This window comes from Protomyctophum parallelum, assembly GCF_964188405.1.
Source record: "Protomyctophum parallelum genome assembly, chromosome: 23".
Classification (NCBI taxonomy): Eukaryota; Metazoa; Chordata; class Actinopteri; order Myctophiformes; family Myctophidae; genus Protomyctophum; species Protomyctophum parallelum.
In genome coordinates, this window is record NC_139715.1 from 15,591,761 (window position 1) to 15,604,171 (window position 12,411).

Genomic DNA, 12,411 nt, shown 5'->3' on the forward strand with positions numbered 1-12,411 from the left:
AGATAGTGTTGCACTGTTGGCTGCTATTTACAGAGAGAGAGAGAGCGAGAGAGAGATAGAGAGAGAGAGAGAGAGAGAGAGAGGCAGGGGGAGAGGGGATAGGGGAGAGGGGAGTTGCACCACTCAGTTCACACGGGTGTGATTTTTTGTAATAGTGTATTTTATGTGAAGGAACAGCTACTGATTAGGAACATTTGTCGCACCTGTGCTGATTACCAATATCCCCTAATTCATTCAGACTTGGATATTCATTCTGACATTAGAGTGAAATTAAACCCGGGTCAATTTGGTTTCATTTTACACTCTCAAAAGTTAAAGATCTATAAGGGTCCATTTGGTTACCAACTCTCCAACATTTAGCTGGGGACCACCTGGAACCCCCTCAAGGACCACTGGTGGACCCCGTACCACTGGTTGAAAACCTGTTCCAAAGTGACCCAGGCGGGGTCCTTGAGGGAGTTCCAAGGGGTCCCCACTCCCCAGCTAAATGATAGTTTGGAACCAAATGGACCCTTATGGGTCTATTTGGGTGGAACCCTCAGAGTTAAATTAACATTGATTTTACAATATAAATTGGGGGTCCCAGAGATAGAAATGCCATTAAATGGGGGGTCCGTGCATGTCAAACTGGGGGTCCTTGAAATTAAACGGGTCGAGAATTGCTGCTAAAGCCGTAAACATCTTCTCTTATGGGGGTCCCTGCCTGGCATATCTTTCCATATGGGGGTCCGCGGGCTAATAAGTGTCAATTTCGCGGTCCTTGACATGAAAAAGGTTGACCACTGGACTAGAGAATCACTGCTCTATGACTGTGGTTGCACAAATACACACATTGCCCACTGGAGGCGCCTGGGAGCCCGACGGTGGCAAAGCCAGCGTCCGGGTTCCAGGCGCAATGGTCATGGCGGAGGGCACAGCCGTCTTGAGGAGGAATCGACCGGGGACGAAAGCCAAGGTAACCGGCCCGGGGGACTTCTCTCAATGGGTACATTCAATACTTAGCCACGGGGTCGCCGTGCACGTCCACTTTCATTCGATTCGGGTGTTTTAAATTAAGCTTCTAGATCGCATTCACAGCTGGTTCACAACCAAGTCCGACTAGTAGTAACTAGCTAATCGTTAGCAGCGCTGGGACTTATAGATTACGACTTTCTAATTAGAAATAAAGAAAACAAGAAAGACGACGATTCGCGTAGCTTAGTTTATCCGAATGGCTTGTTGAAGACGCGGCGGTTCATGTGGAGTAAAATGAGACGTCTGACTTTTAATACCAGAGCAGACAGACGCCATCCACGGCTAACGTTAGCACGCAGGCTAACGGCGCAGCTGTCATCACTGTGACAGCTGATCCACTGACAGTCAGTCATTCAGTCACAATAATCTTATACAGGCTTCGTATTGCCCCATTGATCCAGGTAGGAGATCAATGGTGTCATCTGATCTGTGTGTGTGTGTGTGTGTGCGTGCGTGTGCGCGCCCGCGCCATTGTTTTGTTGTTGTAGGACTTCTACAACTGGCCTGATGAGTCATTCGAGGACATGGACAGCACACTGGCTGTGCAGCAGGTGAGAGAGCTCATATAAATGACATGATGTGAGTGAACATTTCTGTCATTACCACTCATCAGACAAGTGGAGAGGATGATTTTGGTGTAACATATATTTTCAAGAAGAGACCAATTCCACCTAGCAGTTTTCAGTTTTCTTACCCAAATTACAGCAGAGGTCTTAGCTGATTGTCTTATTAATGTCTGTTGACCACATTTGATAGATCTGAGACTAGCATGGAGTATTAGATTGGTTGACTTGGATATATCAATGTGTATATATATATCAATGATTTTTGTTTGTTTGCTTACACATGATCCTTTCTAATAAGGATGTTGGTTTCTTTTTTGTTTTTGTTTTTAAAGATATGTTTTTGTGGCTTTCGCCTTTATTAAATTTTTATAGAGATAGGTATACAGTAGGCTGACAGGGGGGGGGGGTGACACGCAGTAAAGGCCGTCGGGATCGGGAGTCGAACTCGCGGCACACTGCCAGACTGGATTACCAGCCAAGGTGCTCAGGCGGCTACGCCAGCTGCCCGGGCCTGGATTCGTTTTAATGTGTATTTTCAGAAGTATTTGATCATAAATACCTTTTTGACCAAAAACTGAAAAGGTGCTGGTTATGTTGCCAATAAACCTGTAGAGTGCATAGTTTAATATTTTGGTTTTACAAATACATGTAAAGCACCCCAAGTCTGACTTGCCTTTGTGTATGAAATGTGCTGTACAAATTATACTGACACTATTTACTTCGTCTCTTTCTGTTTCTAGTATATCCAGCAGAACATTAGATTGGACTGTGCCAACATTGACAAGATTTTAGAGCCACCTGAAGGTCAAGATGAAGGAGTCTGGAAGTATGAACATCTCAGGTAGTTAAAAAAGATCCAAATCCAGCATGTCATTTGGACCGCACGTCACATTTTCTATGAAATCATAATTTTTTTGTCCGTCAGTCAGTCAGTGTATCACTCAAAAATCCCATACATTAATGTCATTAATATTGGCCAGCAACTGTACATCTGACCTCAAACCCTTAGATCTCCATATATGGATATACGTCAGAACCTGTTCTGACATTCCATATGTTGATCCTTCCCCATCCATCCTTCCTCTTCGATGTCTCCCTTTTGACTGATACCTGTCCATTCAAACTATAGACGGGCCTGCCCCAAAGTTATAAATAATAGTGCAGCTGCAGCCGGTGAAGACTAGAGTTCTCAACAGGCCTGAAAATTAAACCCTGTACACTCAAGATACTGACCCTGCTGCCACCCTTAGATCTCCATATATGGAGCTGACCTGTTCTGACATTCCATATGTTGATCTGACCTCATCAAACCCTGTACACTCAAAACACGCTCCATATATGGCCAGTACAGAATTAATTCCATATGTTTATCTGACATTTCAAGCACAACTCAATACAAAAAACTGTTAACTGTGAGTGGACAACCCAATAAATCTGCAGCACTACACTTGTTTACAAGAGGGTCCACCTTGTTCAGTTCATCATAACATTTAGAGACATACACATATAACTTCTATATAGCCAAAGAATAGGAAATCATCATCATAAAGGAGGTAAAAAGGGAAAAGAAAACATACAGTGAGGGGGAAAAAGGGGTGTGGGGGGGGGGGGGGGGATTCAGGGCCAGTTTCGAATTGCAGCCGTCCGTAGGTGGCCTTTGAGAGCGGTTTTGAAGGAGTAAAGGGATTTACATGTCTTAATGGCTTTCCACATTTTGGTGGTATAGGAGCGAAATTAATTTAGTCCCTTGTTTGTGCCAAATCTGGGTGATTGATCTCCCTATTTAGTATTTAGACGGGTACATGGGTATCTTGGTGTATCGGATCTTGTGGACCAGACCCATTGCAAGATGGCTGTACTCTGTTGTCAACCCTAAGCCATTCAGCCTGTCAAAGTGGGCAGGGGTGAGGTGGGTTCGGGGAGTGAGGCCAAGTAGTAGCCTGACCAGCTCGCAATGTGTTTTTTGCAATGCACTGTGAGCTTGTGGATTGGTTATCTATTCATCAACATAGAAAATATAGGGCTTAAATGGTGAAATACTGTTTTCTAGTATTTAAGCACTGTAACACAGGAAATGCCACCCGGTGATCTTAGAAAAATCAAGATTCCAAATGTCCTGGAAAGCTGTTTGCAAATATCAGGAAATAATAACAAACATTTTCTAGCGTTAGTCAATCATAATGAGCCAGTGCTGGCTTAAGGGTGTTATTTGATCACTCTGAAATCTGAATGAATGTGTGGTCATTCAATAGAAACACGAGCTTGCCAGTTTGCTAAATACAGATACATTCCTCCCTAGATGTTTTCTTGTTCTCTTGTTTCAGGCAGTTTTGTTTAGAGCTGAATGGCCTCGCAGTCAAATTGCAGGTACGTTTCCTCATCCTTTCTACCACAGACATTATACCAAATAAAAAATAATGCATTGCTTATCCCAGAGGAGAAATTGGGCACTAAAAGGTTTTTTAGTATATTCTTTTTAACCTCTTGAACCCCAGCATCCCTATTCTCGGGTGAACATTCGCCCCAAAATGGCAGATCTACAAGCATTGTGAGCTTGTCCAGATTTGTGACGGAAAAGAGTGGTCCAAGCAGGGGAGGAATTTCACGGCGGCCATGGTCGTCGTTGCCCCTCTCTTTGGCCGTGTGCCCCTCGAAAAAGTATATACCCATACGGCCAAAGTGGCCGTGGTGCCCGTGCCCTGACCAGCGCCCACAGAAGTTCATTTTACCGTTTTTCCTCTGCGCAATTTTCCAGTCATTACGGTAACCAATGTTCCCCTAACGTCCCGACCCGTGCAGAACAAATCTGTGTTGTAGTTGTGTTGCCAACTTGCCATTTGCAAAGTGGTTTGATTCTTTTGCGGTACTTTGCCTTCATAACTATTAACTACCCCCGCTGCCGCTGGTCTTCATGACGCACACACACACACACACACACACACACACACACACACACACACACCCGCACGCCTCCTCCTCCGCACCACACATACACGCACTGTCTGACAGAGTAAACAGAGGGCATTTAGCCCACACACTGCCTAGTGTAGCTAATCTAGCTATCCGGTCAAACTGCAACTATATCACTCAAAACAAAATAATGTTTTCTACAGTTGTGACAGTGTGGCGGTCCTACGTCGCACGCATTAACGTTGCATGGTCGCTGGTCGGACATGGTTCAGCTGATTTATTTTTGTCTAATGCGAACAGCGTGGCTGTCCATACAAGGACATACCCCATTCTACCGTATCGATCTAGCCCACCAAAACAAACATAAATGTACTTTTGCGTCGCATTATGGATAGCTACAGAAAAATACCATGGATATAATTAAACAATTGTTCCCCTGTGCACAGCACACACTGTCTCCAGCCAGGTAAGAACAAAAAACAGATTTGAAGCTGCACTTTCACTCAGTCCTGCAGCGGTGCAGCCCCACAATGGAGAAATGATCTTATCTGTCACTAACCTAACCTCTCTACAACAATGCCAAGTTATTCAATATATTAGTTTAGCACAAAATATAGGCTTTTCTAAACCAAGCCCTTACTCAAAAGTTATGTAGGCTGTCATTGTATTTTCTGTGAATTCATTCAGTTTAACCCAATGATCCATTTCAATTTCAAGGACCCCCAAATTAAATTTATATGAATTAGCCTAGGGTGACAGCCATTTTATTATGATTTTCATCTCTGGACTGGGACCCCAAAACATGTTTACAACAGCAGCTACTTATATTTTATTATTTAAAGCTGTGATTATTTATTTAAGAAGCACTGTTCTGAACCAATGTTCGCCTTGAAAAAAACCTTTAAGCTAAAATAATTATGATCGAGGACTTAAAATATTTTTTTAATTGATGGCCTTCATGCCCTGGCACTTGGCCTTGTGACCTCAAAAAGTTGACCACACTAAAGGCCAAGTGGCCTTGCCCCTAAAAGGATGAAATTCCAGGCCTGGGTCCAAGTACATTTTTTTTTTTACACGATTAAGTGGTCAGTTGCTTTGGTAATTTATACAATGCCAATTCATTATGAAAAATATTTAGCCAAATTGAGAACTTGTGCTCTTTACTGGAACAGGGAGAGTGCCACCCAGACACATGCACACAGATGACAGCGACAGAGCAGTGGATATTCCTCTGTGCAGCCCACAAGACTCCCAAAGAGGTACAACCACCACTACCATCCTATAGTTTCTTTGTCATATCTGCACTGTGCAACTTTTGTTTACAAAGCCAAAAAGCCATATTTTCTTTTGTTCCAATAGTCAATGTTCACCCTTTGTCAAGTCCAGCCCGTGGTTGTGACCCTCTTCACACCCATTGGTTGCCCTTTCGTAGTTGGACAAAAACATCACAGGCGCAGCATGGTGACTGCACTGACTGGGCATATCATGTTTGTTTTTATTTTTTTCCAAAAATGATGTTTTGGCAAATTTAACATAAACAAGGCTGAACCAGGGTGGAACAAGGCAGAAAGAGCCTGCTGGTTAGTCAGTCAGGGACCAATCAGAAGTCTGCAGTTTGTAAATGCATCAAAGATGCGATTATAATCCATTTCTAATGGATGAAGCCTTGCCCTGGAAGAGAGGTCATCAGGTGGTCTCCCACTCTCCAACCTTCTTAGAGTGTTTCAACCCTCAACCACGACTACACTCTCCAGTTGGCGGGTCGAGCAGTGATTGGCCAAATCACTGCCCCTCTTGTCCAGGCTTCCAGCTATAGACGAGTCCACGGAGGGGCGCCCCGGGCGCAGCCATCACCGAGGCGCAAATGTCACAGATCGGCCGCACCCAGCCAACAGGGGACCACTTCCATGGAGCAAATATTTGTATGTTCATCATTAGGTATAATGTCAAGATGGTGACAGCCCTACCTGGAACTCTCATCCAGTTCTGAATGTCAAAATAAGTTCAATCACAGTTCCTGTGATATTTATTTTCCTTTTGTTCTATTTGACTTGGAAATGACGACAAGACTGTGGAAAACCTCCCATGGAAAGTTGATTATGGATTATTATGGTTTATTTATAAAACATAAATCACGACAGGTTCATTGCTCTAATTTGTTTTCTTTTTGCAGTGCCCAGCCATTGACTACACCCGACACACACTAGACGGAGCTGCTTGCCTCCTCAACAGTAACAAGTACTTTCCCAGCAGGTAAAAGCATTAACCATGATACATGTACAGTATTAGGCCATTCAAGTTATTGCAAATTATACTGGAATGAATGTGGTCCAAATTTGGGTTCATGGACCCTAATATTCCACTAATCAACTGAATGATCATAGAATGATCAGAATAAATATACCCCTTGTAAACGCCTCAATAGAGCGCCGAAGTCCTGACGTCACTCGCTCGTCCCCTCGATTCCCCATGGTTCACGGAAATAATTTCTCTATGGAGAATAACATGGGCTCATCTTAAAATCGTTTCATATAAGCGTCCAAAAATAAACAAGCTGTCTCTGCGTTTGTCAGGGAGGTGTCTCTGTATTGTTTGGACAGTCAGTCACTCATACTGTATATGATACAGTATGTTTCTAGTGAAAATGAAACTAATTCAGTAGCAGTAGCAATAGCGTTTTCTCGCAGTCAGTTGATTCGTCATATGGTTATGAGTGAAGCGGCCTGGATGATTTGTTTATTTTTCAAACAGTCCTTATATATGAGGCGATCTAAAATCCCCCTATGGGGATTACAATGCAAATAAAAAGTACACAAACCTGTGGATTTGCGCCCTCTACCGATATCAACGTCAGACTTCGGTGCTCTATTGGAAGAGACTGCTCTGATCTGATCTGAAGGAATTTTCATTCTGTTTGAGAGGGGTGGTTTAACATTTTGATCAGATCAACAGGAAAATATACAAATGTTTTCAGTCTCTCTGGTTGGTGTACCACTTAATTTCTTCTTTGTAATGAAGTAAACAGGCGTGCATCTCTGCGGGAGAGTAAAGAATCCCTAGTAGTGTAATGAACGTACGTACGTACACTTTGTGAAGATACCGTGATGTCTCTACAGGGTGAGCATCAAAGAATCGTCTGTAGCGAAGCTGGGTTCAGTGTGTCGGAGGATCTACAGGATCTTCTCCCACGCATACTTTCACCATCGTCAGATCTTCGACAAATATGAGGTAGAAAAAACATGTTCTGTTCTGCATTTGTTATAGGCTGTGTGAATTTATAAAATTTCAGATGCACTATGCAGTCAAACATCACAAGACTTGAGCACAGCATATGTACAGTTTGCAATATGTTATATTGGGGGATAACAACATGAACCCTAGCGTCCCTTAGGGCATTAACCAAACGTGATTTTTGATAGTCGACTCGACTACCATCAAAATCGATTTATAGTCGATTAGTCGGCGGTAAAATATGATATTTATTCCATCCAATCAAGCATTAAAACATCGCGTTCTGAAACAGCCAGCGAGTGAAGCAAAACAGAGCCGGTGAATGCACTCAATGCAGGCCGTGTGGAATAGTACTAAGAGAGTGGCGACACCTATGGGCTATAGTTCCAAACATTGGAACTGTATCCCATTGAGATAGAATGAGCACTTCCGCATTCCATTGTTACAGTGGGAGTCAACGCGAGTGTCGCCACTCTTACTAGATTACGCTGAATGCCGCTCTGGTTGGCCGAAATTAGCTCAGCTGTTTCAAGTCAAAGTTGCAAGTCCACAATGACTCACGGATGGACGCGTTGTGAGCTTGTAGATCTGCTATTTTTGATGCGCAAGACCGTTCTACGGCATGTTACGTTGTTCACAATGTTTTGGAGTGGAGACTGAAGCGGGGAGGAGGCGAAGGAATGAACCTTGCGATGTTTTTCATACAACCATAAATGTTCAACAACAAGTTACAACAGTTCCTTTGGTTTTTAGAAGGAGCTACAAGCTAGGGGGAGGTTTGCTAGCTAGCAGGCTGCCAGGCTATGAATCAGATGATCAACTACTTAACTCTATCGCGAGTCTTTTGCGACTATTAGAACTATGCTCGTGCGGCATAGCTGTTTGTTTTTAATAATGCCACACGCGGCATGCCTGGACTTTTGTTGGATAAGCATGAAGAAACATGAAATCACGGCAAGAGCTACTGTAGTTTGACTGTCACCAAACTGGATAATATTGGGCAGAGCGAGGAGGAACTCCTGCTATACTTTACTGTACCGGATGACGACGACACGTCTCCAATCTAACTTGTTGAACAAACTACAGTAATAAACTCACCAATAGTAAAAGTATTTACACACTGCAGTTGTCCCCATTGATCTTATGAGCCTATGAGGCATATCGCATATGCTTTTCCCAAAGAAAATCTGTCTTGAATGCTGCTAGTGCCACCGCCGCCCACCGTACCTACACGAGTGAGGGTGACGGCAAAACCCACGTACAGTAGGCTTGTATATGATATGAAAACAATCAGCCAAGAATGGATTAGTACTGAAGTTGGCGAACTACCAACAAAACAACCGAGCTCACAGCTGCATGACTGCATGTCTGCTGTAGAAAAGCAAAAAAAAAAAAAAAAAAAAATCATAAAAAATATTAAAAATTAATATTAGCGAATAATCGGATGTCAATTAACAGTGTCGACTAGTGTTTTGCTAGTCGACTAGTCGACTATTCGATTATTATGTTAATGCCCTAGCGTCCCTATGCTGGACTCTTCTAAATAGGCACTCGGCAAAAATAGGCGAATAGGTCTACCAGCTCCCAAAGCGCTGCAATGTGACACGTTGTCAGCTTTTAGATCGGTTATTTTCAGCAAAGAGATTTGGTGTAGTAAAAAGGAAAGTGAAATATAGAGCCCTTGGGTCCCTGGTCTATTTATGAAGTATATAGGATTAGTATTTAAGTGGTTAAAAGTGTATATATTCATGTAATTCTGTCTTTCCCACAAATTGCTTTTCTTTGAACACTACACGAGTGCACTGCGTACATACTGCAGACTAGATTCTAATGGTACATCATCTGATTGCATCTAGAACGAGACGTTCCTATGTCATCGGTTCACGCGCTTCGTCATGAAATACAACCTGATGTCCAAGGACAACCTCATAGTGCCCATCATGGAAGACGAGACGCAGAATGACGCAGAAGAAGAAGCAGAGAGTGAAGACTAACGACTCACCTGGGCCACGTCTCTCTCTCTCTCACACACACACACACACACACACACACACACACACACACACACACAAACAGGGCTGGGCGATATTGTCAAATGAGACTGAAAATATCATGTGATATGGCTTGACGTGCGTTATCTTTTCTGGTTTTAATCACTTAAACCTTGTTTTATACTTGTCAAACTGTGAAAATATCCAATCTACAAGCTCAACAACTCATTGTGATCGTGACTTGTAGGTCTGCTATTTTTGCAATACAATGTCGTCAGAATGGAGAGATTGCTGTATTTGAATTTGTCTATCACCCAGCCATACACACACACACACACACACACACACACACACACACACACACACAAATAAATAAGTACCGTAGATGGGGTGGGGGACAAAGGCTATTTGCAAAATATTTTTGGCTGGCTTTTTGTTTTAGACCTAGGTGCCAGTGAGTGGTGGGCTTTGCTAAATTAGAAAATACAATGGTTTGAAGGGTGGTCGGTAATTTTTCACCCTTTGGCTGTGTTGAGTATCTCTTCTCTCTTCTCCCAGGCTTTCTCCTCAAATCTTTTGATGGTCTCTCTGTTGAGTTTGTTTCTAATGGTAAACTTCAGCCTATTACAGGCGAGTATTTAAAACCAATTTAGTGTACCTTCCTGTGGCTAACAACTTCCACATGTGTATCAATGTATCTGAATTCCAATCTGTTCCAATCCACATCCGTGCCTACTGTAGGTCAAAACAAATACCCAGAGGTTATTTTGCAAATACTGTTTGCCCACTTTTGATGGACACACAATATTATGCCAGAATGAACAAGCCAAAAATATTGTAATTTTATATATATATATATATATATTAGTGTTAGAGATCTAAGACATGTAGCTCATTAGAATGCACTAGTGATTATGTTTATAGTGCTATTATAGATAAGATGCTCATGACAAACCTATTTTTCCAATGCTGTGGAGGAATTCAGAAATGTACACACGGTGGCACATGATTTGGTTACTTGGCTCAGTATTTGTTTTGGGGGTTTTGCATCTGGGAAGCCACAACCCATAGGTGGCCATTGACTCCTATAGCTCTATGGGTATAGCACAGCTAACCACTTTAATGCATAGTACGTTCATGTGCAGTTTTGGATAAACATTCATGCCAAGGTTTGAGGTGAGAATTGTGCATTGGTATGCACATTTTCTTGTGGCTTTCCAATTACCTCAAAACGATGCCAGTTCATGGTATGTTCTTCCAAAGCGTGTGGCCCTGCTCTTGAAATATTCTCATGCTCCCATTTTAACGTAGCTTATTAAGTATCAGATTGGTGTGGGGAACTCATGTGTATATGCTCATTTGCTTTTAAATCCAATCTAACCTGGCTGGAAAAAGTAAATCTTATTTTTATATTGTTATACACAGACATGGCTAGGTTTTTCATCAATGTTCTTACTTCACTAATCTCAGGTGGCTTCTTAACTGGGTCACTGGTTTCACAGCAAGATAACATTTATCTGACGGAAATCGGGAAGGAATTTGATGGCATTGTTTTTTTGTTTTTAATCAAAACTTAATAGGAGTGTCTCATGATGAAATGTCTATTTGTTTCATTGACATCAGACATACAACGGTTATACTGACTGGTGAAACCTACAGTAAAGTCTGATTTATACTTGTGCTGAAACACTGGAAAATATAAGCTCACAACTAAAATGTTTCTTCACTGTGACCTCATGGTGTCGGTTTGTTTTCATGATTCCAGGTACATCTTGTTGCTCAAAGACAATCTTTGTCCACATTTTCAGGGCGCTGGTCATCATTAGTGGTTTGTGATTTTTTTCCACAGTCCTCTACATCAGCTTGTGTTTTCGTGTGTTCAGCTGAGGCGCTGTCTAGAGACTGTCTTTCACTGTTAGTCAATATTGACCACAATGCGTTGTGAGCTTGTAGATCCGTACGAGACCATGCACAACTATGTATAAATCAGGCTTAACACTGCAGTTATCCAGGACGTGAGAGGGATGTTTGTGACCGTAAACTCAACCCAGACTCCCTCCAGACAGCATACTGTTACTGTACATGATGAGGGTTATTTATTTATTCTACATTTTCTTGAGGTGAATAATCAATCACAATTGCCTTAGAGCAGTGGTTCTCAAATTGGGTTCATTTGTAAACTCGGTTATGGGGTCCTTGAAATTAAGATAGGTTTGAGAACCACTGACTCGTGCTTTTGGAGTGTCATTTTATTCTATATTCATATTTGATAATTAATTATTTACTCATACATCAAACCAATGTAAATGTTTTTTGTTTTTTTTTGGTCCCTGGTGGACACGCATTCATGTTTTCTAATTAAAACCCAGATACTGTTTATTTACATCCCTGGCCTGCGTCATATGTGGAGCACTAGGGTACTTACATGAGGGGGCTCAGTGGTTGAGTGGCTGGATGGTAACCGCAAGGTTGCCAGTTTGAACCCGGGCTACCCCAGAGTTAGTGTTGAGCAAGACGCGGAACCCCTAATTGCTCCTGATGTGCTGGTTGGAGCATGGTTTCCGCCGCCATCGTTGTATGAGTGTTTGTGTGTGAATGGGTGAATGTAATGCACAGTATGTCAAGCACCTTGGATAAAGGTGCTATATAAATGCACCATTTTATTCATGATGCCGATTCTATCTACAGGCTTACAGTGC

At 42.4% G+C, this 12,411-nt stretch overlaps 1 protein-coding gene across 1 annotated transcript; it reads left to right on the forward strand.

Moving 5' to 3' along the window:
* Positions 1-858: 858 nt before the first annotated feature.
* Positions 859-12,091, forward strand: LOC310854417 (MOB-like protein phocein). Its single transcript, XM_083759054.1, has 8 exons — positions 859-955; positions 1,503-1,565; positions 2,321-2,421; positions 3,905-3,947; positions 5,663-5,749; positions 6,664-6,743; positions 7,607-7,718; positions 9,578-12,091. Exons 1-8 carry the CDS (start codon positions 896-898, stop codon positions 9,713-9,715), a joined length of 684 nt encoding a protein of 227 aa, XP_083615180.1. The 5' UTR covers positions 859-895; the 3' UTR covers positions 9,716-12,091.
* Positions 12,092-12,411: the final 320 nt, after the last annotated feature.

What these genes read in the sequence shown, in the direction of transcription:
- LOC310854417 (XM_083759054.1), top strand. Translation starts at nt 896, where the DNA reads ATGGTCATGGCGGAGGGCACAGCCGTCTTGAGGAGGAATCGACCGGGG. An exon ending in GCCTCGCAGTCAAATTGCAG is followed by an intron (nt 3,948 to 5,662) that starts GTACGTTTCCTC and finishes TTACTGGAACAG; the next exon opens with GGAGAGTGCCACCCAGACAC. An exon ending in CCCACAAGACTCCCAAAGAG is followed by an intron (nt 5,750 to 6,663) that starts GTACAACCACCA and finishes TTCTTTTTGCAG; the next exon opens with TGCCCAGCCATTGACTACAC.